At 40.7% G+C, this 26,702-nt stretch overlaps 1 protein-coding gene across 2 annotated transcripts; it reads left to right on the forward strand.

Moving 5' to 3' along the window:
- Positions 1-1,215: 1,215 nt before the first annotated feature.
- MELK (maternal embryonic leucine zipper kinase) lies at positions 1,216-24,456 on the forward strand. Of its 2 annotated transcripts, none has more exons than XM_063422182.1 (17): positions 1,216-1,345; positions 1,563-1,664; positions 1,953-2,038; positions 2,463-2,579; positions 3,135-3,278; positions 4,803-4,871; positions 5,953-6,045; positions 7,093-7,191; positions 10,138-10,206; positions 10,738-10,836; positions 11,810-11,896; positions 13,269-13,397; positions 16,742-16,967; positions 18,613-18,706; positions 19,134-19,302; positions 22,901-23,004; positions 24,103-24,456. In XM_063422182.1, the coding sequence occupies exons 2-17, from the start codon at positions 1,601-1,603 to the stop codon at positions 24,278-24,280; spliced, it is 1,827 nt and encodes a 608-aa protein (XP_063278252.1). In that variant the 5' UTR covers positions 1,216-1,345; positions 1,563-1,600; the 3' UTR covers positions 24,281-24,456. The 2 variants fall into 2 exon arrangements, with proteins under 2 accessions (XP_063278252.1, XP_063278253.1); XM_063422183.1 differs by having other exon boundaries at positions 1,341-1,462.
- The last annotated feature ends 2,246 nt before the right edge of the window (positions 24,457-26,702 follow it).

Raw genomic sequence — 26,702 nt, forward strand, 5'->3', positions numbered from 1 at the left:
ACTTTCCTCCTTGTGATAAACGCCAATCACTCACTTTTTGAAATTCATGAAAATTTAATAAAGAATAAAAATTGGTTACAAAAAAATTAATACAATAATAAAAGTTTAAAAAGTTTTCAGAGACAGGACAAAAAATGAGACAGTAAGAGCAAAGAAGGTAGCCCGGGCCTACCGTCCCCTCTCCTTTCCAAACAAAGACTCGCAAGGAGAGGGGCAACTTAGAGAGAAATTTCGGTCTTTTCTGCAACCTCCTCATTACTATGCATATTTTCCCTGGCGTCTGCAAGTCTGGTTTAAGTCTTTGAAGAGGTTACTTCTGTTGATAAGGAGCCATAAATTCTTCTTCACTAGAGGATTTCTTGTAACTGTTATCTCTGTAGGAAAAACCTCCTGGTCATCTTTTCTTTTTTCTTGAGCTAAAGAAAATATCTTACACGCAAATTTTCTACTTAGATTCAATGTTAAAAACTCCATTTACTATATTATTTAAAATGTTAATATTGCATAACTTTTCTACCTAGCATATTACATATAGTAAATATCTGCATAGAGCCACACACACAATATGCCTTTTTCACACTCCTCACGTTTCCTGCCCTTATTCCAGACGTTTCCTACTCTCCCCCCCGTCACATTTCCTCCCCTTTCTCCTCTTGTATTTTACTCCACTGTCCCCCTCATACTTCCTGCCTCTTTGAACAGCTGGCAGATGGGGGTAAAAACTGTCTTGTGTTTCTTCGCGTGTACAGAGCAAAGTTGGAATACTTAATTAATGAACCAATTGTCTATTACTGGTCATCTAAACATATGCCTCACAATGGAGACTCTCGCCTGCCCCGCGCTGCTCCGACCCGGACAGACACCGTGGCTCGGCTAGGCCGGCCCCAGGAGCGGTGCCGGGAATGGCAGCCCGGGACTTGGGCGGGAAAGGGCGCGGGGGGCGGCGGGAGGCACCACCTCCTCCTAGGAGCAACGGCCTCGGCCGCCATCTTGTGCCTGGCGCCAGCCCCTGCGGCGCAGACCCCGCTCCAGTCCCGACCGCCCCTCCTGGGTACGCGCTTTCTCGGAGGGGCAGACGCTGTTTTCTGTCTCCGTAAGGACTGGTCTCGGCTGAGGCCGCCCCCGTTAGCAGCCAGGCGGTAACTGAGACATTCCCCCTCCAGCAGCGCCTCTCTGCCCGCCGGCCCGGCCCGCCTCTCTCCCCGCCTGCCCGTGCCGTCACGCCCGTTCCGGTTTGCGGCGCGCGGAGATTGGCTCTTGGGTCCCGGCGGCCCGAAGCGAGACATTTGAACGGCAAACGGACGCTCCGCGCCGCTCCGCCGTGGGGTCGCTGCCGCGGGACGGGGTAACACTCGGCGGGGGGCTCCTGGCCCCAAGAAACGGGGTGGGACTCGAGGGTCTTCTGACCGCTGCGACTCGGGACCGCGGCGCTCCCGCGCCTGTCACCGGGCAGCCGTGACAGGTCCGTGGGGACAGCAGCCGCTCCTCCCTCCCCGGGGGCTGCTGCTGAGTCGCTTCCTGTGCCCGAAAGCATGAGCGCAATCTGCGATCTCCCCTTGCAGGTGCTGAGAGGAGCTGTCAGTGTCCTGTGGGTCTCAGAATGGCCGGAGATGACTATGAGGAAATTCTCAAGTACTATGAATTACACGGAACAGTCGGTACAGGTGGGCTCAGTCTGTGAATGCAAACAAGTGTGTGTGGTGTGTCCACTCACCGCGATGTTTATGTGAGAGATTATCTGTTACTTCAGAGTCCGCGGGTCATGTTTTCTCGGTGTGTTTTGTGGGGTGCAACTGTGGAAGTGTAGCTGGAAGGTGGTGGTAGAAATTGCTTCTTCCTCTAGAAATGATGCTGCATGCTGTGCATATGGTATTTGCTTCAGAGTGACTGAGATCAGAGTGAGAAAGCTTGTCACCATGCAGAACTTCATACCTCTCTCTTTCAAATTCTAGGTGGCTTTGCAAAGGTAAAACTTGCACGACATCGTCTCACTGGTGAAAAGGTTGCAATAAAAATCATGGACAAGCTTGCTTTACAGGTAATTTAAAAGATACTTCAGAGCTGGTAATGTGCTGTTCCTGTGGAGTTCTCAGGAGCACGGGTGTGAGTTGTCGGTGTGGGCTAGTGGTAAATGCTATAAACATGGAAGAGTTTTGATGGCACCACAAATCCTATGCCCTCATGTGGAGAGGGCAACATTCTCTGGCTGTAAAACTGAGGCAGTTACAGCTCTAAATATTAAATAACTTAATAAACTACAGTAAGTCAGTCAGAGTGCTGATGAGAATAGTAGCATTGTACATTTGCCCCTTTGGGTTTTATTGACCATTGTGTGAGGAGAGTGAGCAGTGACAGAGCTGGTGCTGGTTTGAGTTTGAGCAGTTCTGATGTGCAGGCTTACTGTGATGTACAGGCTGTTAAACTACTTGGCAATTTCACACCTTGCTGTTGTGATCTTTTAGGATGACTTGCCTCGTGTTAAATTAGAAATCGATGCCATGAAGGACTTGAGTCACCAGCACATTTGCCGGTTGTACCATGTGATTGAGACACCCAAGAAAATATTCATGGTTCTAGAGGTAAGGAATGGTGTTTCTGCTATTGCAAAGATCTGATCTCTGGGCTTAGCCGTAGCAGTAGATGGTAGCAGAGTCTAAATGAAAAAATCCTTTGAAAGTTATCTTAATGATGAGTGTGTCCAAGGTGCTGTAGTTTAAAAATAAAGCTGACAGTGTGTTCTGTCTCATTGTAAAAGCCACTTTTCACTGTTTGCAATAAGCAAACTGACTGTAATACCCACCTCACACTCCAAAAAACAGCACCAGCAGGATATGCAGGACCTGAGAAATGTCACCGAGTTGTCACATCTTGGGTCCCGGCGGACAGTTTCTGTCACATGTGCTGGAAGTGTGATATGGCTGTGGCAAGCATCAAGCAAGAGTTTGGCTCTTGGGCTTGTTAGATCTATTGCACAGTGGGCTGAGGCATGCCTGGGTACTGCTGGGATTAAGCAGAGAGAAGGAAAGAGAAGAATGCCTTCTTGATGTTCATTGCCCTCTCTTGTCCATGTTTATATTTCGTGACTGAAAATCATTACATCCCAAATGTATTCTTTTTTTCCTGCTTTCATGCAGTACTGTCCTGGAGGAGAGCTCTTTGATTACATCATTTCTAAGGACCACCTCTCCGAGGAGGAAGCTCGCGTATTTTTCCGGCAGATTGTTTCAGCAATTGCTTATGTGCACAGTCAGGGATATGCCCACAGGGATCTCAAACCAGTAAGTCTGAACAGCAGTCAAATTTGCTCAAATAATAATGAAGACCCACTTTTATTTCTCTGAATGGAGCCGATGGGAATTGTCTTCTCTGTTCTCCTATGCTTACAGCTCTTTAGTTAACATTTGCTGAAGAAGCATTATTTCTATTTATTGCTTTGTTGCTGAACTGAGCTGGATGTAGCTGTATCTGAGAAGTATGCTTGCTCTGGAAGAGAAGCAGAATAGTGCACTCCAGTTGAGAGTGGAGCAGACATGGATTTGAAATTGACTGTTGATTAGGTATTTTTGCTATCCCCTTTATTCCAGCTTGTACCCAGGGAGAGTTGTTATCATTCCTCTCTATTGTGCAAACTGTTCTGTTCTGACAATCAAAGGAAAATGTGATTCCAACAATATAAACAAGTGAAGACTGGGCGGGGAAGGAATGTGCCAGAAGTGGACCGATCCTGTGGCTTTGCTGTCACCACAAGAATTAAGCATGGGCTTAGGGAATGGAAGTCTTGAGACCATTTCTCCTAGAAGGGGTTAGAAGTTTGCATGTTCAGACACACTGATGACTGAAAAAGCAAATTCCTAGGGTAAAAGCATTTTACTAGACAGCTCATTAAATCCTTGTCTCCAAAGAACTTCTCTCCAAGCAAAGCCTTCTGTGTCCCTCTTGGAAGGATTTGGATTATAGCTAGAGACCTGATGGATTCACAGGATTGTGATATAACTTGGTTGGGAATTTACTTCTAGTAGCTTCTGCTTTTATCTCCTGTTTAAAACCATGTCATACCAAGCTTCTTCATCCAGTCACATCTTGGACCTTTCCATTGGATGAGGCACCATAATGTTGCTGGGAAACCTGTTAAGCTCTTCACTTCCTTTTTTGTAAGAAAGGCTTTTTCTTAGTACCAGTTTAAATGTCTCCTGATGCTTGTTGACTGTCACCATCCCACCATGTGCTTCTGTGGAGGGGCTGGCACTGTCTCTGTGCCCCCTTTGTAGGAAAAGGCTGCCATGAGGTCTCCACTGAAGCTTTGTCACCTACAGGCTTAAAAACCATCTCTCCCTCAGCCTGTCCTCATAGAAAAAGTGCTCCAGCCCCCTGGACAGGCTGGTGTCCATCCACGGAACTTACCTCAGTTTGGTGTCTTTCCTGTACTAGAAGGTGGGAAGAAACGGAATGTGCTGTTCTCACTGAGGTGAACAGAGGGCAAGTGGCTTCCCCCACTTTGCCAGCTCTGCTTCTTTTCACACCGTCTGGGATATCACTGACTACCTTTTCTGCCAGGGCAGGCTGCTGCCTCACAGTTTTTGTCTTGAGTCTAGTAGCCCCCTAGGCCTTTCTCAACAGGTAGGAGCTTGCATTACCTGCCCTGAATATAAGATATATTCATTAGCAACAGGCCAAAATCTCAGACGAGAGCTTCAGGTAATTTATGACTGGTAATGGCAAGAAGAAATAGAGTGAAGGAAAATGTGGTTTGTTGGATACCTGGTGTTATGTAAAAAATTGTTACCAGTTTTTTCTTTTACTAGGAAAATTTGCTGATTGATGAAGAACATAATCTGAAGCTGATAGACTTTGGACTTTGTGCAAAGCCAAAGGTAAGGGTGTTAGTTATTCTCAGCTTAATCAGCTGCAGTGCGCACACAAAAATTGCAGGTGGGACTTCAGGGTGCAGTGCAGTGCCTTCCCCTGAATTCCAGCTGTTGGTGTAGTTGTCCCACTGCTAATTGCTTGGTAAGGCCTTAACATTGTTAGACATTTTTACATTTTCTGAGCAGAATATCAGTTTTTCTCCTCTTACACTTCATCTTTCATCCCAATTTAAGGCACAGACTGCCTTGTGTGTAGAGTATCTGTTCCTATAAAGGCTTGTACTGTGAAGCTTATCTTGGTGTCCATTTGCTCTCAATAAGTGTCAATGATGTGTCATTTTCATAGCTTTTGTCTGTAAATAGAGATTGTGGATTTAATCAAATAGATTCCCCTTGCCTTTACAAAGCCTCTGGATCCACATGGTTGTACTGAATTGTTTAACAAGTTTAAAGTTGGTTTCTACATTGCTGCTCTGTTTGTCCTCTTCACATATGAGATGGGTGCTGGGAAGAAGGAATTTAATGGGAAGAAGATCCAAAGTCCTCAGATTGTTTTAGCTGAGTCAAGTTAAAGCATCTTGCAGGAAATTGGGAGTATTAGACCACCAGCTTAGTGGTAAAATGTCATCTCACTGTGATCTGCTTAGAACAAAGCCCAGGCTAAGAAATAACATGTTTTTAATAAGGAAGCATTTTAGTGACTCTTAATAAAGTTATTGCCTTAACTATGGATATAAATATCCAACCAGCCTCATGCCCAGTAGCTCTTGCATTACTGGTTCCCAAGGTCCATCTGTTTTCTTTCTGGTCACAAAGGGAAGTATTCCTACTACAGGAGGAGCTGTAGAAAAGGCTGCTGGGATAACATGTGAAGGTGCAGCTTGGAATATGAACATCTGTAGGATTCTTCTGGTTTTGGACAGTTTTTGCCTGGTGAGGCCATATATTATACCAAAGCAAAATGTTAGGTGACTGTTCATATACAGCACTGGAAAATGAAGAATCTGAAGCCTCTAAAATGTTGTTGCCAGAAGAACATTTGTGTTAGAGCCAATGCTTCTTTGTCATCAGTTTTGTGTTGTTCTAGGGTGGTCTTGATTACCATCTGAACACCTGCTGTGGAAGCCCAGCTTATGCAGCACCAGAGCTGATTCAGGGCAAAGCATACATTGGCTCAGAGGTAGGTGACAGTTGTGGATTAGGGTGGTTTTTTCCCTGCGTGTTAAAAGGCGTATTAAAGGTGAGGTTCAGATATACTCCCTTGGTGTCTTTCTTCAATGTCATGTTGCTTCAGTGACTCAGAAGCTGTGTAACTGAGAGCAGTCACAGCCTGGAATAGCTCCTGACCACAGGTTCTGCACCTGTCTTCTTCATCTCTGACTAATCCTTCCCTGTCACAAGGTGTTGCTCTACATACAATAACTGCCTTCTACCACATTATTCCAAGTAACAATTTGTTCTGTTGATTATTCAAGTCCTGTTGTAAATTTCTGTGCAGTATCAGTATATTGTGTACTTTGCCTTTGAAATCTTTTATGAAAATTGCTCTTTGTACTCTGCAGTGTAGTGAAATTAAAGAAAACAAAAACTGTGGCATTTATCCAGCTTTGATTCCATGTACAGAACATTTGGGTCTGTTCTCGGCTTTGTCAATCCATTCAAAATGCTGCAATTTCAATCTCCTCAAACTTCCTAACTCTCTGTGCTATTGGATGGATTAGGTTTTTTTCCTTTACCTCCTTTGCACCACTGTCCCGGACCTCTAAGTCTTCCTTTCTTTTTGTTTTCTGCAAAGTCAGTGCTTCTCAAACCTCCTTTATCTTTATGATTGAAGTGGGAGTTGCAGTATAGGCACATTGTCATATTTATACAGAAAAGAAACAGTGGGGCTTTAAAGGTGATTGTAACTGTACTGACAGCTGTCATAATCACTAATACTTTTGAGTACAGAATCCTTTCAGATGAATTTGATTTCTTTTTTGTCAGTGAAATCCTTGTAGGTTGAAAGTAATGCAGCAATTTGGTGGCCTAAGGAAAAGGGTAATGGTTTTACTAGTGCTCTAGTTTCAGTGAATTGAAAATTGTGTGCTTTCACTTGGACTACGAGAGTTCTGTCCAGATTTAAGGAACCTACTTTGCACAAGTTGCACATGGGCTTTGCCAAATGGAGACAATGTGATCAGTCTCTAAGCCATTTTAGACAGATCTCTCACTTTTATTTTTTTAGGCAGATATTTGGAGTATGGGAGTACTGCTGTATGCTCTGCTGTGTGGCTTTCTCCCCTTTGATGATGATAATGTCATGGCTGTCTACAGGAAGATCACAGTAGGTATTGATGAATACATGGGGAACAGGAATCACTAAGCATTATGGGAATTTTTTGCTTTCTGATTTGAACAAAAAAGCCTTATCACTTGAATTTTGTTATGGTTTGCTTCTCTTTTGATAAATAATTTGTAGATTTGTTTCTGTTTTCCCTCAGCCTGTGCAGTATTCTACCTTGGTCCTATGATACAGTGGAAAAGTGAATTTCAGGAAAACCATTTTCTTGCTAGTGGGCTGGACTTCTATATCTGAGTATTTATCTGTGTTCTCCCTAAAAATTACTAAAAATACTCTTTGAATGTCGGCCATTCTCATGTCTAGGAAAAGCAGGATTCTGCATCTGGTGTTATACTTTCTTCCTCCAAAAGGAGTTGAATAAACAGTAAATAGTATAATGCAGTAATTGGTTCTTTCCCTGTAAACTCCTCTCGATGTGGCTGAACAGTTGTTGTTTCTCATCACACATACACATCTGCCAGCCACTCTGAGCTTCCATAAAAATCTGTGTTGATAAAGCTTGCTCTGCATGGGATGATGAACAACATTATAGAGTAACAGCTTTGTATTCCTCTACCTCATTTTCCTCTCACCAAGAGTCTGATGTGTCTAAAAAAACACCAAAAAACCCTCCTCGAAAGTATTCTAGGACTACTTTGGCAGGGGGCAACCGACCATCATTTGCACAGGAAATGTTTTCAGGGTGCGTAAAAGTCTGAGTTCTATAAAGCAGCAGATTATTTCATCAGCTAGTGTGGATTTTTAATCTGGAATTTGAGTATGCTTGCGTACCTTGACAGAAGTTCTCGAGGAAGCTTAGTCTGAGTTGTTGGAAGGACTTTTATAAAATAAAAAGGGAAAAAATAAGCAAAGACTATCTAATCCAAAGATACACAATCCAAAGAGATTGTGTAAAGGTGCTTATGGTCAGATGAGATGCTATTAAAATTACATGACTTCCCAACTCATATAGTCATAGAAATCTTGAGTTCTCAGTAAGAAAGCAAAAAGGATCATCAAGTCCAACTCTCTGCTCTTTACAAGACTGCCTAAACTAAACCATGTAATTAGGAGTCTTGTCCAAATAACACTAGCAAGCACTTAGAATTTCTCAATAAAATTGCTGTGAAGTGGAAACAGCGCGTTTGTCAATAGATTTGAGCTGCTTTTCCCTCTCTCCTTGTGGTATGAACTGTGTTGGCTGCCCAGATGGTCAGTGTACATTGAGAACGTGTTCACTTGTCAGCGTGCTGTCCTAGGATCACAAAGCCCTTTTTTCATTACACCAAGATGCAGAATCTGGTAAATTATCCCGGTAAATGAAATATTTAATTCTTGAGGCATTCACTGAGCAGAAAACTCAGATGTGAAATGGAGATCTTAATTAAGAATATCACAAATGATTCTGTGTAGTTATTGTTGTCCAGCATGGACAGGAGCCATGAACTGGGTTGTTTGGAGTAATGCAGTGTCTGCCAGTGGAATGTGTTGAAGTGAGCTGAAACAACAAATGAGGTTTTAAAGCTTAGTCTAGGAGCAATCAAAAACCAACCATGTCGCAGGTGTGAAGATGCATACTTGCTATTTCCACTCTGAATTTGTTTTAATTTTATGTGGCTGTGAATTGAAAATTGTTTCAAATGAGGACACTCACAATTGTGGAATTTAGTTTCACACATTCTAAATCCTCAAATTTATTGTGATCTCATCTCGAATCTGTTGCTCCGAGTCAAATCTGCTGCTTGAATCTAATTAAAATCATATGACTTACATGCAGTGCTGATGTTCCACATCTCTTCATTTGTGAATCAGTGGTCTGACTTTTTGACTGAAAAATTAAGCTGTGGTATAGCTACTGTAAAAAACCCCACAACTTCTGGTATGACCTTATGCACCTGCCAGATATCACAACCTGTTTACCATCCAGTATTGCCCACAGTACAATAGATGAGAATTGCTCTTTGTTATGTCCTGTTGTGTAGCAATATACTAAGAACAAAATGTAGATTATCTCTGTAACTTAGTTTCATCGTAAAACTGTGTTGTAAAACAGCCTACAGAACTATTCCTAAGTAACTTACTGGTAGTGTCTGTAAAGATGTAACTGAAAGTCTTTAATCTGTGATGTCAATGCGATACATAACTGTACTTAGAGATTTAGCTGCATAAAATACCAACAGTTTTGTTATTAAGACATTTGTCTGTAGAAAGAAAATTGCCATTATAAAATGATAGTTATGTTACTTGAGAATGACTTTTTACTGATTTTTTATTTTTATCTCAATTTTCATTCATAAATAAATGATTCTTGGTGGTGAATTTGGTTTATAGCTACTGTTACGCCTCACATCTGGGAGTTGCTTTCAATTTTCTTCTAATCAAAAATTAAAGAAAAACAGCAGTAAATAATTATTTTGAAAAAAACCCTCACTTGCTAGATCTGTAACCTTTTTCCTCTCTACTGTGTGAGATTGAAAGTTTAGCATTAGATGTAACCTATTCAAAAAAGAATATCCTAATACTGAGGATGGTGTACTTTTAGTGTCTGAAAAATAGTGATTTCAGGGAATCTTCACTTTGCAAAGCGCTAATATCGGTCATTCATAATTCAGTATGTTTGCACTTTTAGAACTTCTGTACTGAGTTGATAGGATGAACCAAGGCAATGGAGGAAGGAGCAGGTTAGCCACAAAAGTGGGTGGAGATGGAAGTATCACACAAGCAGAGTGGATGAAAACTGCAGCTGATGATTGAAACATGGCATTTTCCTTACTAATGCGTGCTGGGTTTTAATACTGCCATGATATTTATGCAAGTCATTCTTTAAACTTAGTTGACATCTTCCTGATGTTCTTTTTTTACAAAGTACGGAGGTCACTATTGTCCAAGTAATTTAGTAGTTCCTTTTGAGGTTCAGTTTTAGTTCTAAATCCTCTTCTTTTTTTGCAGAGAGGAAAATACAGTACTCCAAGCTGGCTCTCTCCTAGCAGTACACTGCTCCTTGACCAAATGCTGCAGGTAAAAGTATCATTTCTATTCAATAGATATATAAAGTACTGTCGAATTGGTGCAAAACATTACATCAGTGAAATATTTAAAAATATTTGTGTTTAAATAAGAAGTTTAATTCTTATAAATTTTTGACGAAACGATTACCATTGCCTTCAGCCAAACAATCTTCGGGAAAAATGTTTGGTATCAAAAAGAATTAGCATAGTTTACATGATTTAACAAAGTCTTCAAATAGCGTGTGTTTGATTGTTCTTAATTTGCTGTGAAAACGAGCTGTTTTGTAGTCCAAATATACATTTAGGCTACACCTAAGGAATCTAGGCAATGCTGTGTGTCCGTGGGAGATCTGTTGCAAATGTAGGTTCTATAGCTGCTCTTCATGGCTAAGATCTTTGAGTGTCAGCTTCCATTTGGTGAAGCTCAGAAACAGTATTGGTTCTGGTTTTGTCGCTAATCACCGTAACATTCTGTGTAGAATTGTTTCTTCACCTTTTTTCTACAATTTAAGTAGCACTTTGATTTTTTATGGCCCACCAGGTTGACCCAAAGAAGCGGATTACAGTCCAACACCTGTTAAGTCACCCTTGGCTCATGCAAGGTTTTTCTGATGCTGTTCAGTGGCAAAGTAAATACCCAGTAAGTACTCTGACCAGATAGATACTAAAGCATTTTGTGTAATATTTGCTGGCTTACTACCATCATCATACTACGTGGTATGAAATTATTTGTTACAAGATGAACTTTGAGATGGTTGTGGACCTTTTCTGATTCTTTTAGCTATCCAAATATTATTACTTGCTTTTGATTTCTTTTGAGGAGAAATTTCAAATGTGTTTTCGTCATTTTCTACAGCTGAATCTGCAGAATAACTGAATTCTCATCAAAAAGGGAAATACTTCCACATGTGAATGATCAGCTCCTTCTCCAGACTGCTTAATCAGTACTTGGTTTAATGTGCAAAGCACAAATATTGTGAAGGACCTGCTAGATGTGCTTATGATTTATCCTGTATGTAGTCCTCAATGAAAATTTGAATAAAAATTCGAATTTCATTGAAGGAATAGTCATCCTGTCTCTGTAGCTTGTTTTACTTGTGTGAGAGATGCAGTATGGAGAGAAAAAAACCAAAATAATCTGTTTGTCAGCTGAAAGTTCTGAGACGTTCTTGCATGTTGACAGCCAATGCTTCCCACTGCCACCAGATGCCACTGTTACCCTAGATAAAGAACAGTTTGACTATGCTCACACCATCAGGGCAGGCTGGCTCTGGTAGAGATGGGCATGGCTCATAGCTTTGGATATTTATAGGCAGATGAAAGCGTACCTTCCATTCTAGTAAAAATCGTGCGTTCTTTTGGGTGGCTTATTTGAATTTTTAAGCTCTCACATGTGAGTATCCAGGCTGTGAAGCTGTTGAAGTTGTATGTATGACTTTTTCAGTCTGTTTCCTACAATGTTTAGTATGATGCTAAACATTTGAAGTACAAGGTCCAAAATAGTCATTGACTATTGACTCAGCCCACTGGGTTTCACAACAGTGTCATTGTCAGATATGGATTATGGGGCAAATTGAAAACCTCACACTTCAATATCCATTATGTTCTTGCAGCTGGGACATCTTGATGAGGACTGTGTAGCAGAGCTTTCTGTGTTTCATGAGCAGAGCAGGGAGACTATATTGCAATTAATAACTGAGGTAAGAAGTTTATGTCAGTAATTTACAGTTATTAATTACAGTAATACAATTAAATACAGAAATAAATAATTTTACTGTGTTATCAGACTAATACTTATGTATCCCAAAGTATGACATTTTACATACATTTCAGATTTAAGAGCCCCTGTAGAACCCGAGAATCTGGCTGTAGCTTGTAAACTAAAAGCTACTGGTTTGGAAGTTCAAATTTATTTATTTATTTTTCTCCTTTAATAGTGATCTTCATGTTTCATAAATCTTACTGTTATGTACCACTATGTTAAAATCGTTCTGAATCTCTGAAAGTCAGAATAGACTTGTAAAAATTTATAGCTGAGCAAGAGATACAATTTGCTGGGTTAACTCTCTGCATTGAAATGGTTCAATAAAGGGTAGGAAAAGAAAAAAAGATAAAAATATCAGGACAACACCCAGACAATCTACAAAATACAGGGGCTTTTGAGTTACTATTCACAGATTTTAAAAATAGTGGGTATGTTTAGTCATTTTTGACTACAAATGACAAAAGAACTGAATACTTCTAGCATAATTGTGCAAATGTTAGCAATAACATTGCAGGTTGTTGAAAAGACTTAAAGCATGATGTGTTTTCCTGAATCTGAAAATTTTTTTGCCTGAATCTGAAAATTCTTCATTAAAACTGAATTTTCTTGTTCTTTGTATTCGTTAGCAGTGAAAATAGTTCTGGGTTTTTTAAAATATTTGAGTTTTCCACATAGGTATAGCAGAAACAGACTTTTAAAATGTGTGTGATACTTATAGCAGATTTGTGGAATTAATTCTCCTTGTTCGTTAGTTATAGCAAATAATCAGAATAACCTGTCTACAGAGGGGAAAGTGCCTTCCAAATAAGTTTGTGACATTTGCATAGTCCTTCACTGGAAGGCTTCTAATCCCTTATAAATTATTCAAACTAACTGTGCTATGCCGCAAACCCATCAAAAGTGGTGTCCATGTTCCTCACACACGCAGAGTTGTTGAAAATCATGCAAAAAGTTGGCATTTGAGAAAGAATGGGCAGGAGTTACTTCCAAAAAATTTAAACGTTGGGTGAAGTATTGGATAAACCGAATTATTAGGTTTGCATTCACTTCAGTAGATATATCTTTACTCCAGCACTTCCATGCTACTTGCAAAGAACAACCAACACACTGCCTTTTTCTTTATCTCAGGCATGTAATGCAAATCACTTGAAGTCTGAAGTAACACTTACGTGTAATTAGGGTTTCATATCAGGTAGAAAAACTTGTAGAGACATAGAAATGCTCAGAGGGCTGTGCTTGACTTGTACCTGTGATGTTTCCAAAGAGGAGATTAAAATACCTTTTTTCTTTCTCCTTGACCCCCACAGTGGAAATATGACCACATGTCAGCAACATACCTCTTGCTTCTATCCAAGAAGGCTCGTGGCAAGCGTGTTCGTTTAAGGTTTCCACGTCTGACAGAGCATGCCAGTACCATGACGTCGACAGGCCTTGAGGTAAACTTGAGTTCAGCAGGACAGCATCATTACAATCCTGCCCTGAATTGACAAAGCTCTGCCTGGAGAAACATTCTGCTGCTCTAAACATCAGGAAGAGAGCATAAGGCTGAGTTTAGCTCAACTGGTTAGAGCATGATGCTAGTAACACCAAGGTGGTTTTGATCCTCTTAGGACCCATTAACTTAAGAGTCGGACTTGGTGATTTTTGAGGGTCCCTTCCAACTCAGAATGTTCTGTGAAGTACACTGTCAGGCAAAGTCTTGGGCATTAAAGAGTTCAGTCTTCTCATTAACATGATTTAGCAAGCTGGGCTGTTTCTATGGTTTGACTTTGCTGGAATAGCTGTCTGGGAGGATTTGATGTATCAAGTGCTGCACGAAATCCCTCCTTGTTAATGGGCTTAAATCCCCTGTTTTGTGGCCTGGGTAGTTCCATATCTTGTTCTATGATGACTAACTGCACTCTGTGTTTTTCTCTGTTTTTTTCTACCTTGAGGGTTGTATTTGGTGAGGAAAATCTTTTGATACCTCATGGTATGTCACCTGGGCAGTGCTTTCTGAGGCGACGTAGGCATTATGGGAGCTAGTGATCAGATCAGAGGGAGTCATCCCTTTCTCTTCTGTTTCACTGGAGAACTTAATCCTAGAGAGGAATTTGTATACTTTGAGTAAAGGAAATGTGTTGCTGCTGTTTTTCTGATGATTGGGATTCTGAAGTAGTTTTGTGTATCTTAGGGAAAATTCTATTCCTTTGTAGTTTGGTAGTGATAGGGCCCTTCAGAAAGTGCCTAGAGTTGCTAAACTCCTTGGAATGTTGTATATAATATGTAATTATATGTGACATCAGTGATACTAGTCTATTTGACAAATTCCAAAGCATTCAGTGAGGTTGCAGACTTGTATAAGCTGTTCCCCCTAGAGACAAAACATTTGTGAAATGGTCTGAGTGTGCTGCTTTCTGTATTAGAGGCAGGCACTCAGAACAAATACTTTATGTATCTGATTTAGCTGCATATGAATTATTTCAGTTCACCCATACTGCTTTTTTGAGATGAGAATGCTAGGATTACTAGAGCTGCATAATAATAGATCATGAGTTGTAAGTGTTCCTGAATATGCATAGTGTGATTTCCGTGATCATCGTGGGTTAGCCTTCTACACTCTGATGATTAAGGTGGAGGTTCACTAGGTTCAGTTGTGCTGAACTGTGAAGCTACTTCATCTCCAGAGATGTCCAAGGTAAATTGGCAAAGGCTACTAAATAACATATGCATGATCCCTTCCCAGATGATGGTGAAATTCATGTTTACACAATACAGCAGTGTGTCAATCCTCCTGCACTGCTCAGAACACATTTAACTTGCCTGCATGTAGCTACTGGGTGAATATCAAATGATTTTGCCGAAACACCTAGCTGGCAAGGTTCTCTAGCTGAACCTGGTGTAATGTGAAGACCTAGCAAACAGAACCTTTTACTCAGCCATTTCTGAATTTGGTTGGCACAAGCTTGTACATAATAGTGCTTGACTTCAGCATATTGCAAAATATTCACCATGCCATGAATTACATGTAGAACACAGTAGCTGCAATATCCTAGTATGCATTCATGTTCAAAGGAATTTCAACTACAATATCAGGCTCCTATCGTCTTGTAGTTAGCAACCTTCTGGTAAGGGCTTTTGAATAAGGTGTCTTAGAAGCTCTGGAGCTTACCAGACAGCTCTCTATTCCAGTAGTAATGCGAGATCTGCTCATTGTCATATCCTTGATCATGGGGCAACAGAAACTTACCTACAAGTAGAACATAGGTTACTAAAATGTCATCCATTCCAGCTTTTTAAAATGGTGTCCATTTCAGCCAAGGACTGGCAATTTAAAATGGCTGTGTACAGTTTCGCTGTAATGGTATGAAGTAAGTCCTTGGGAGGAATTTCCTGTAAGTAACAAAAGGTGTTAGAGATTAAGGATGCTTTGATATATATCTGCTTGTATGTGGTGTGAACCATGAAGGTTAACAACCTTGGCTGAAGTTACAAATCCTTTGATTTAATAACTGACAACTTCTGCGGGGGGCAGAACTAGCCATCAGGTGAAAGGTTCCAAATGTTATTTCCAGTTAGTGTTGTGGATTTGGTAGTCGCATGTTTTGGATATATGTGTGTATATATAGCTTTTTCCAGCCCCCTTTTAAACATCACTCCATTCTTCTCTTGGATTCTTTCTAGATTATTACTAAGACTTTTGATAAAAAGAGGTTGTGGTACAAGCCCTGAATTCAAAGGTGGCTATTTTTGTGAGTTGCTTCTCTTCATGACACCGGTCAAGAAATATAATTAGGCAGTGGTGCTTTGAGAATAGTTTCACACCTGCTTTTGATACAAATGACAAATCTACAACAACAACATTAAAGTCATATTTTAAAATGTAGGTTGCCATCATGGGAACTTCCATTATTAGGAACTTAGAAAGAAATTAGATTTAGACTTTAATGGCAGTATTTTCCGATGAAGTCTTTTTTTTTTTTGTGTGCGGTGGAATCTCAACTGAATATTTCTTTACAGTCTGAAAAAACTGTGTGTGAAGATATGCCAGAGTGCAGTTAAGTGCCATGGGCATTTGTATTTGTGGAATTTACAGATGCAGCTTCACTGCTTGAAGAATCTTTGTTAGAAAAGATTGGTATAAATACTCATGGAACAAAGCAGGTGTTTTATACAGTGTTCTTAATCCAAAAGATCTTATTTTCGTTGTACATAAAAATTATTTGATATGTGAATGTTTGGTGGACCCTAGCATAGTGGAGTTACAAATGGAGTAATGACGTGTTTTAAATATATAGCTGAACATACACTGTGTCTTCCTCTAGCTGTAGGTAATTTGACTAAAACTTGAGCTCTGATTTTCTATAGAATGAGTAAATAAGGATTTTAAAGCCAACAGGAAAAAATAAGATTAACAAACAAGGTCTCAGACCTAGGCTAGAGCTGGACAAGTCTCTGAAGAAGTGCAGCCTGTCTGTATTGGACAAGTAAATCAAATGAAGCAATTAAAATTTTACAATTAAGCCAAATGGAAATTCCGAGTTTTGCTTAGGTGAGCTGGTGAGGAATAGCTTTAAATGTGCAAGCTAAAGAATTTGGAAGAGCTGGTGAAGAAGTGGCAAATTACTTGGAAATGTTATGAGCAAGTTGTAGGGAGAATCAGAAGTATTTAAGAATTTTTATAGTCAAGCATTGTATGGTATTTTTACCCTGCTTCAGAATTTCTGTGTCTGTGATGTACCTGAATGTGATCAGAATACAGCAAAGGATGGCTTTTCTCTTTTCGTTGCATCTCTTGTAGTGTTCAAGGCCTGAGGCCCAGCTGGAGGATACGGAATTCACATTGTCAACTCCAGTGACAAGAAAAGTGGCATCAAAGAAGCATAAAAACAAAGAGAATGTTGAGGGAGTGTCAGCTTTAGAAAATGAAATGCCCTTTGCACTTCCTGCTTTTAAGACTCCTCTTGCAAAAAGTCAGATTGAGACACAGGTACAAGCAGTTCCCCTCAGGGCACCTGCTTTCAAAGGTATGTAGAATGTAACTAATGAAAGCCTAGAACATATATGTTGCTTGGGAATCACTGAAACTCAAATATGAGCACAATATTTCTTCATCCAGTACATCTGTTTCCGGAATGCTTAAATTTTTTTGCCCTGTGCACCACCCAGGTTCTTCTAGTATATCTGGTGGGGTGCTGCAAGAGTTTTAACCATCCGTCAGGGCATGTTACTTGTGTGTTACTTACAAGAGTAGTTGCTGCTCACAATAATCATGTGTGAGTCCCTTTTGGTACAACCTAAAATGGAGTCAAGCACTGTGTTGTTAAAGCTTCCACTTTTCCATGAAGGTTGAGACTGCACTTTCCTCAACAATTTGGTTTTCCTTTGTGACTACCTTGAAAGAAAATAAAAGCATACTTTTAGTTAAATCTGCTTTAATTGCTGCTTCTAAGAGAAATTTAGCTTTTGGATTTCTTATGGTTGCATATTCACAGCAGTTTCACAAGGGCGGTCCAGTATAGCAGTGAAGCTGCTTCTGTTAACAGCATGTAGGTCTTGCAGCCATGCACTAGACCACAGAAATCTCTAAATTGTGCCAGCTTTTCTGAGTTACCAGAATTTTCTGTCATTAGCCAGTCTAGTCATGTACATATCCCATATGTACATTACTATTTCCTTCAATGATTACCATAAAAGTTTTGGTGTTGGTACTGTAAGTGCTAAGTCTGTCCTTCAAATGCCAAAGGCTTCTTGCAATAGGAGCCTCTTTTGTTTCAAGTGCTGAGGAGAATTGTTGAGGAACAGTAAGTCTTTGCATTCCTTGATTCAAGGAATAAGAGATTTTGAACATACTGGTATTTATTGAGCTCCTTAATAAAGAATAGCAATACAAAGACTAAGATAGTACGTGGTAACTTGTAACATCTGATGTCTGTGTATGTCTAAAAACAAGAGAGATACTATCTAAAAAGGGAAATGTAGAAACACTTCCAGCTCATTTATTTAGTGATATTTCTGCAGATTAAACAAAGAAAGCTAATTCTTTGATGTGTTGAAAGATCTTTGATTCAGGAAATAGAAAAAATAGAAAGGAAGTATCCACCAGAAATTTTGAAGTTGTTTGTCTGGAGCCAGGTGCAGTTCTCTAGACAGCTGAAACTCTGAACATTGAAGTTGGGTCTAATTGTGACAACTTATTTGCTAACTGTTTCACTTCGTGCTTTCTCCTGTGCCTTTAAAACCGTGCTCTGCAGCTACTGACTTTTTGGACTGTTGTGTAGCATGTGCATTAAACATGACTGTATAAACTTACACCCTTCATATAAGGGAGATGGATCACTGAAGAATACAGACACTTGATGCAGTGGATTGCTCAGCATTGATGGACCAGTGGCAGAGCAAGAAAGCAATTCTAATCCTCATATTTCTAATACTGAACTACAATGGTTTCTCTTAATGTTTGATTTGTAGAGCCCTGGGGAAATCAGTCACAGTTTTAATTTGTAGAGTAGAGGTAGTATTAGGAATATATTTTATAATTCCCAAAACATAGACCTGAGATTGAAAGGGGGTCTGGTGTTAGAACTAAGTTATTAATAATGAGAAGTCATCACTGAAGAAAAGGAAATCCTTTTATGCAAAGACATACCTGTTTTGGACGTTTTCTTTCAGAGAGTCAGTTCACTGCAGTCACCCCAATTAAGAAACCCACTAACCAAACAAACGCAGATGAATTGGCAGCAGCTGAGATTCTTCCTGAAAGAAGGTAAGTGTCCAGTTATTTGTGTATATTCCTGATTTAGTGCAGGACTACCTTAATCCATGTGCTGCCTGGGAAGCCCTGTTACAACAGCAAGCTGCTATCCCTATTCTCTTGGTAAAAACCTTTCTAAAACCTCTTTTTACAGTCACTAGAAAGCAATGAAGAGAGAAAATTTTAAAACTATGTCATTTAATATAATCTATTTTTCATAATGTGTCTTCTTATTGCAGGTCTCCAAAGGATTGCAATTTCTACATACATCTCTGGATTTAAACTTCAACAGGCATTCAAACAGAAACTCCTATAATACATTGCACTTGATTTAATTTTCTTTGTTCTGTCATGTCAGATAATATTTTAGTGACATCTTTGAAATAATTATTTTTTTAACACTGAGGAAAAAATAACAGATTAATTTTTTGTGTAACAGGTGTCAGTCAGTGGAATTAGATCTCAACCTTGCACATGTGGATAGCAGCCAAAAGAAGAGAAAAGCCAAAATATTTGGAAGTATTGAAAGAGGCCTAGATAAAGTGATCACAATGCTTACACCAAACAAGAAGAAACGATGCACTAGAGACTGTCCAAGGAAACTTAAGGTATAGTTACTGCAAAGGTCTTACGTAAGAACAAGTATTGTTATAATATTAAGCAATTATTTTAATTATGTATTAATTATTATCTTCCAGTAATTATCATTGAAAATATCCAGTAGCTTCAGAAATGGTTTTGTGGAAGCTTCTGTGACCTGTCTTGCTTGAAGGCTCCTGGAAAGTGCTCTTACAATATCACTGATAACAAGACAGTGCCCCAGTTATCACATCTGTCTGGGTTCAGGCAACAGATCCAGGAGGGAGTTCGGCCATTGCTGCTCATAGCCCATCCGAACCAAATGTGAAGGAAGCAGCATGGTTTTAAAGGAACCTACTTTTAATCATGTTAGCCAACTTTTAATCATGTTATTTGTATAGACATCCCTCACTAAAAACCTGACTTCTTTCTACTGGAAAAAAGGTGCAGTGTGCACAGGTTGGTGGCCTGTTATGAGAGGCTGAATAACAAGAGACAGTTAAAACAGGCTGTGCTGAACTGAGGGGCTGAAATGGACGTATTCGTGGCTTCAGAACCATCCATCTACAATGGATACCACAGAGCAGGAGACACCTTGAGCCCTCATGGCCCTCAAAAACAATGCTCCTATTCAACTTTCACACTCTAACATAGAGACCAAAAGCATGTATGATGCTTTAAAGGTTTTAGATGTCCATACGCAAGGTTACCGTAAAAAAACCCATTGAGTACTTGCAGTGGGTGACTCTATTAAAGGGCACAGAGACCCATCTGCTGGCCTGATAAAGAGTCACAAGAAGTTTGCTACCTACCAGATGCTAGGATCCATGATGTTGCTGAGAGGGTACCCCAACCTCTCAAGGACATGGACAGCTACCTGCTACTATCTTATCATATGGGTAACAAATGATGCTGCAAGCCAAACAACAGACAGGAATCAAGGAAGACTATTAACACCTGGTGAGGCAGGTAAAAACATTGGTGCCCAAGTCATCTTCTCACAGATAGAGAAAAGGGGACAGCCAGAAACAAATGCATAGTACAGATCAACATCTGGCTTCATGGCTGGTGCCGTTGAGAAGCTTTTGCCTTTTATAACAATGGGTTGTACTTCAATGATTGTAGCCTATTAAGCTGAGATGGGATGGATCCACCTGTCTAAAGCAGGCAAGAGAATCTTTGGCAGCCCCTAGTAACCATGAGATAATGGAACAGGGGATCTGTGTGGTGGAAGCAGAGTCATAACAGGACTAGAACCCTAAACTTCTAAAGAGTTAACTTTAAGTTCTTCAAAGATCTACTTAGAGGAATCCCATGGGATGGGGCTCTAGAAGAGAAGGGAGTCCAAGAGAGCAGTATTCAGGCATCACTTTTTTGAGCTCAAATCCACCATATCTCTGTGGTAAACAAGTTAGGCACAGGGAGCAGGAGGTCTGCATGAATGAGCAGGGAGTTTCTAGCAAACCTCAAATGGAAGAAAGAATTTTATGAGCTGTGGAAAAATGGAACAGGCCATGTAGGAAAACTAGGAACATTGTCAGAATATGCAGGAATGCAGCTAGGAAGGTTAAGACCCACTTGGAATTGAGCCTGGCAAGGGATATCAATGAAAACAAGAAGGTATTCTACAAGTACATCAGCAGCAATAGTCATGATCAGGGAAAACGTGAGGATGCTCTTGAATCCAGATGGATGCCCTGGTAATGAAAGACACAGAGAAGGCAAGAAATAGTGAATGCCTTCTTTGCCTCAGTCTTTAAGATGGGGATCTGGCTGATCCACTTGAAGGCTGTTATGTCATTCAAGTGGGAACTTGATAGGCTGGAAAGTTGGGCAGAGAGAAACCTAAGGAGGTTCAACAAGGGCAAACTACACATTCTGCACCTGGGGAGGAATAAGCCCAAGTACCAGAACAGATTATGAGTGACCTACAAGAGACCAGCTCTGTGGAGAAGGACCTAGGGGTGCTGGTGGATGACAAGTTGACCGTGAGCTAACAGAGTGTCGTGGGGGCCAGGAGACCCAGTGGGATCCTGGAAGGATGCATTAGGAAGAGTATGGCCAACAGGTCAGGGAGGGGATCCTGCCCCTCTGCCCTGCCCAGGTGAGGCCACATTTGGAATGCTGTGTTCAGCTCTGGGCTCCAGAGTTCAAGAAAGACAAAGAGTTGGTGTGGAGGGTCCAGCAGAGGCCATGAAGATGATTAAGATGCTGCTGGAGCATCTCTTATGAGGAGAGACTGGGAGCTGAGCCTGTTCAGTCTAAAGAAGGGAAGACTGAGAGGGGATCTTGTCAATCCATATAAATACCTGAAAGGGCTGTCACAGGATGGAGCCAGACTCTCTTCAATGGTGCCCAGTGATTGGATGAGGAGAAGTGGCCATAAAATAAACCTCAAGTTCAACTTCAACATGAGGAAGAACTTCTTTACATTGAGGGTGGCAGTGCACTGAAACAAGCTGCCCAAGGTGGTCGTGGAATCTCCCTCTCTGGAAACATTCCAAGCGCACCTGGATATATTCCTGTGAAACCTGCTTTAGGGGACCCTGTCTTGCCAAGGGAATTGGATTGCGCGATCTCCAGAGGTCCCTTCCAACCCTACTGATTCTGTGATTGTATACATGACTCAAATGCAACTTATATACTTTAGAAGCTATATGTGAAAAAATTTGTACCTGAATTTGTAGGCAACATGTTTGAAAAATATAATTGCTGTGAAAGAGGGCATGTTGTTCACCGAGGCGTAAGCAGTTGTGTAGAAGCCAGTGATGTGTCTCTTCAGCTGACTGGCTACTGGGATACCCACTACACACTGAGAGCTGTCTGTCAGTCATGCACGTTCAGGACAGGATGTTGGGCTACAAACCTGACCATCTGATCAAACAGGAGTCTAGACTGTGCAAATAGTCTGAGAACCTGAGCAACTGGAAGCTGGATATTCTTTCTCTAAATGCCTTTATCTCCTGCCTCAGTTTCTCTTGCCTATAGTGTAAGCAAAATTCCTGAGGAATGTCTAGAGAACACTGGGTTATATTACAGCAAGACAGTGTTACACCAGTTATGTCAGAGAGCTGCGTATATTTAAATCTGAATAAGGACTGCAAGAAGCACTCTTCTACTGACTTTGCATCCTCATCCTATGATAATTTTTCAAGCTTTTTTTGGTCTTGTCTTCTCTTGGCTGCTTCAGTGACTTTAGAAGCCAGATAAGACATGTTGGTATGTTACAATTATCATAAGCTTCCTCCCAATACCTCTGGGCATCTGCTAGTTGTTCAAGAGGTCACTTAGTGCACAAGACTGTTAAATGAAATACTAGATGTGATTAAAGCCCCCTGTAACAGTAAATTTAAAAGTAGTAAGTAACCTCTTTTTTATACATGAAATGTTGGATGGTACTATGCCTGTTCCTTATTATCAGAAGGACTCTGTCCGTCTCAGCTTTAGGCCATTTCACAGCTCTGGACCATACAGCAGGATGATAGTTTGGGGATGTTGAAGCATTTTTTACCATGGTTAGCTGTTCTGAAACTTTCGTAGTGAAAACTTTTTGCAATGTCTTCAGTTTTAGGAGAGAGATTTTTTTTTTCATTCCTTGAATTGTTTTAACAAGCTGCCTACTTTCAGGCACACTGCAACATTACCACCACTCATCTGCTGAATCCAGACGAACTGTTGAATGAAATAATCATTGTTCTTTCAAAGAAGCATGTGGAATATGTTCAGAAGGGGTAAGCGTAAAATGTAATTAGTTCAACTTGTATTTGTCTAAATGATTGCTAGCCCAGTCCTTAAAAAGCAAAGTATTTAAACTTAGTTGCTTGACCCCATTGTAAAATAATCTTTGTAGGAAGTGTACAAAGCACTAAGTGGATGTGTGCAATAAAACCTTTCTACACAGTGCAAAATTGTTAAGTGTGTTCTAGCAGAGCTCTTTCACCAATGAGTATAAACCAATAGTAGTAGGGTAATGCTTAGGAAAAATTCACATCAGCCTGTCTCGTGTGAAATTTTAAATATCAAAAGTTGTTTCAGGTGTAGTCACATGACTGAATGGGACAATTTTGGAAAATAGTGTGGATACCTTTTAACTCTCATTCTTGGCAGTTAAAAGACATTAGCCTTTAGGCAAGAAGTCAGTACATTTAAAAAAGTGTGTAGAAACCACACACCTTTTTGTGGATTATTTGCATTTGTACTGTTTACTAGCTACACTAAGATGCTGATTGGTTAGATTGGTTCTTACTTTTGATCAAACTGAAAGGCTATTTCCTGAGCTTCCAATGCCTGAAACAACCATTGTGCTCACTTTTCAATATGCATTTTCTCAAGTTCTTGAGTATTCCAGTGATGGGTATTGGTAGAACATCAGAGTATACATCAACCTCTGATGCATTTCCAAACTCATAATATGGAAGAATGCTGGATTGCACACCAGCACCTGCTCCCATTGTAATCATTCAAACTCTGCATTCGTATTTTCACACCAGCTGAGCTGCAGCCAACAGAGAGGAGAGTGTTCTTGTCTAGGAAAAACATGGGGACTTTCCATCATTCCAGCTCTGAGGATGGGGCCCTTTGGCTAGCAGGGGTTCTTGGGGCAGGGTAGGACATTGGAGCTGCATATTGGTCCTAGGGCATAATAATAAATATGGTGCCCAGAAACTACAGTATTTACAAAGCTCATGTGGCTAAATTGTGGACTGTTTCACAATATTCTGAACCGCAACAGGATATTTTATTTAAAGTGCTTTTATTATTTTAAAATAGCATTGCAAAACAGTATGAAATTATTCAATAATTATTCTGTTTTCCCTTCTGTTTTACAGTTATACCCTGAAATGTCAAACACGGTCAGATTTTGGTAAAGTAACTATGGAGTTTGAGTTAGAAGTATGTCAGCTCACTAAGCCTCAAGCAGTGGGTATCCGGCGACAACGGCTTAAAGGTGATGCCTGGGTATACAAGAGGTTGATAGAAGACATCTTATCTAGCTGCCAAGTGTGAGTGGCAGAGTCTTTTATCACGATGTTTTAGAAAGGTCTTTTCAGAGAAGTAATTCTTTCTCACAGTCACAGCTCTATGTGAAAAATCTGTCATCTTGGGTTTTTAACCATCCCCCTTTGTACATATTCCTTCTGTATGCTTCCTTTAATGTTAGGTTTGTAATAAATGTTCTGCAACTGCAACTTTTCTGGAGTGAAATTCTGTAAGCCATTCCCTTGGTTACATACTTTTCACATATCTGGGTTAAAAAAGCATTGGTTTTATATGCTGAAGCTTATTGTGGGATGTCTTCATCAAGTTATCAAGTACATGGTGCACAGTAATAGTCATTTGCATAATTCTCTTCCTGTCTCTGCTTAAGTAGGATTTATTGAGATCATTAACTAAGTCACAGCTGTGGTTCCCAGAGTTACACTATATGCTCAGTGTTTTACAAAATAGGATGGGCTTCAATAAATGTGAAGTCAAGAGTGCTAGGATTTAAACTGATCCCATATAAAGCATTGCGCTATCTCATTATGAAGCCTCAGTGATGCTTAACAAGCCCGTGCGCTTTCTGTTGCTCTTGTGTTAACGTGATGATAGGAGGATCTCTGAAGAACACCACCACCTTTGAACTGTTCTGAATAAAGAAGGCATTTGTCACCCAACTGGCAACAAGGAATTCAGTGACACCTTTCAGAGAACTTCAGCACGAGAAATAAGACTTGAAATATGCAGAACAAAGCAAGAACTTATAAGAGCAGGTTGAGCGGTTGCTATCATACCTTGAAAACAGATGCACATCTCCCTATGCTTGTGCTGGGTGTTGTGTGGAGTGTTTATTTCTGCCTTTAGTTGTGCTACAGCAGAAACTGTATCAGGTTAAGCCCAAACAGCAGCAGTGGGAAGACACATGTTGAAGCCCTTCTCTATGCAATGACATTCAGTAATACCTAGACAAGTGGACACTGTGCTGAAGCTTTTTCTTAAACAGGAGTTAACTGCCATATGTTTCATGTAAGCTCCACATTATTGCTCCTTAACTAAAGCCTGAGGCACATCTACCCAAGGATTGGGTGGGTGAGAGAGCTGAGCATTGCTGGAAGCCTGCATTGACAGACAGAGATCTGGCTGCTCCTGAACGCTGTCTGCTTGTTCTCTGTGAGCATTACCTCCGGACCCGGAGGGTTATTTTGTCCGTATCGAGACAGAAGCATCCATCAATTGTGTTTCCAATGGGTTGTCCAGTTGCTGCTTTATGGACAGGTAAAGGAACAGGAACATTTTTAGTGGATTTCAAGAAAATGTAGAAATGTTGGGAAGGAAGGGGAGCAAAGAGAGAACTGCTGCTCCCTGACGTGTTTCTGGTCAAGAACATTTTAGGTACAGAAGGGGCTAGTAGGAAAAGCAGGACAACATGAACGATGACACAAATCCACCTGAGGGATGGTGAGAGGTAGTAATGGGAGCCAGAGGTGGTTGGTCACATTAATTGATAAGAGGGTGTGGAACATGATCGTGTTCACTTTGGAAAGGTTATCTAATCAAAGACCTTGTCAAATGGGATACTAAGGAAAAGTGGGAAAGTCAGAAATTAAAATGGAGGGATGGAAATCTGACAGGCAGTCTTACAAGAAGAGTAGGACTTGATGGTTATGATTCCCTTCAACTTGACACATTTTATGATTCTAGTCTGTGACAAAAAGACAACAAAACAATCCTGTCAGTCTCAGCAAGTGCAGGGGCTCTGGGGAAACTGCATCAAAGCAGAACTTTGCACTTGCTGAGGCTGGAATCTTGAGGGTCTGGGGTGTGGAGCGTGCTGGTGCAATGGTGCCAGGAGATGGGGCGATGCACAGAGGTCTCAGCCTGGTGCTGGCTATGTCCCCCCCAACCCATGTGTGTGCATGTATTCCCCAGCAAACAAGAAACTGGACCAGCAAGAACACGGGAGGCCTCAGGCCTGGGTGTCACACGGGCAGAGGGTAGGTGCTGGTTTTGAGAGGGACACAGCGGCCTGGAGTGTGTCCAGAGTGCAAGTGCTGCAAGCTTGCAGTGGAGAACCGCACTAAACAGATGGTGAGCAGGGGACCCGTATGGGGTGATTGCATCAGGGTCCAGAATAGATTCTGGGTACCTTTGACTGCCTGTGCTGTCATAGGCAACTATGCTTTTGACATCCATTAACTGCTAGTGCTGAAGGGTGAATGGTGATGCCCATACAGCACAGGAGATCTCATATGTAAGTGGGTGACTGGCACATGAATTAAAGGTTTGTGTTGGTAAAAGCAGAGCTAGCCTATTTTTCTAATAAATTGGTACTTAAAACTTCATATCAGAACTTAAATACTTCCAGTATTCCCAGCTGCAACATGACACTCCTGTTTGGTTTCTGCATGCTGAAATTTGAGTATGCTAAATATCAGGTGTCAGTTGGAAA

This window comes from Prinia subflava, chromosome Z, assembly GCF_021018805.1.
Source record: "Prinia subflava isolate CZ2003 ecotype Zambia chromosome Z, Cam_Psub_1.2, whole genome shotgun sequence".
In the NCBI taxonomy this organism is placed as follows: Eukaryota; Metazoa; Chordata; class Aves; order Passeriformes; family Cisticolidae; genus Prinia; species Prinia subflava.

What these genes read in the sequence shown, in the direction of transcription:
- MELK (XM_063422182.1), top strand. Translation starts at nt 1,601, where the DNA reads ATGGCCGGAGATGACTATGAGGAAATTCTCAAGTACTATGAATTACAC. An exon ending in TCCTTGACCAAATGCTGCAG is followed by an intron (nt 10,207 to 10,737) that starts GTAAAAGTATCA and finishes ATGGCCCACCAG; the next exon opens with GTTGACCCAAAGAAGCGGAT. An exon ending in ACTGTCCAAGGAAACTTAAG is followed by an intron (nt 19,303 to 22,900) that starts GTATAGTTACTG and finishes GCCTACTTTCAG; the next exon opens with GCACACTGCAACATTACCAC.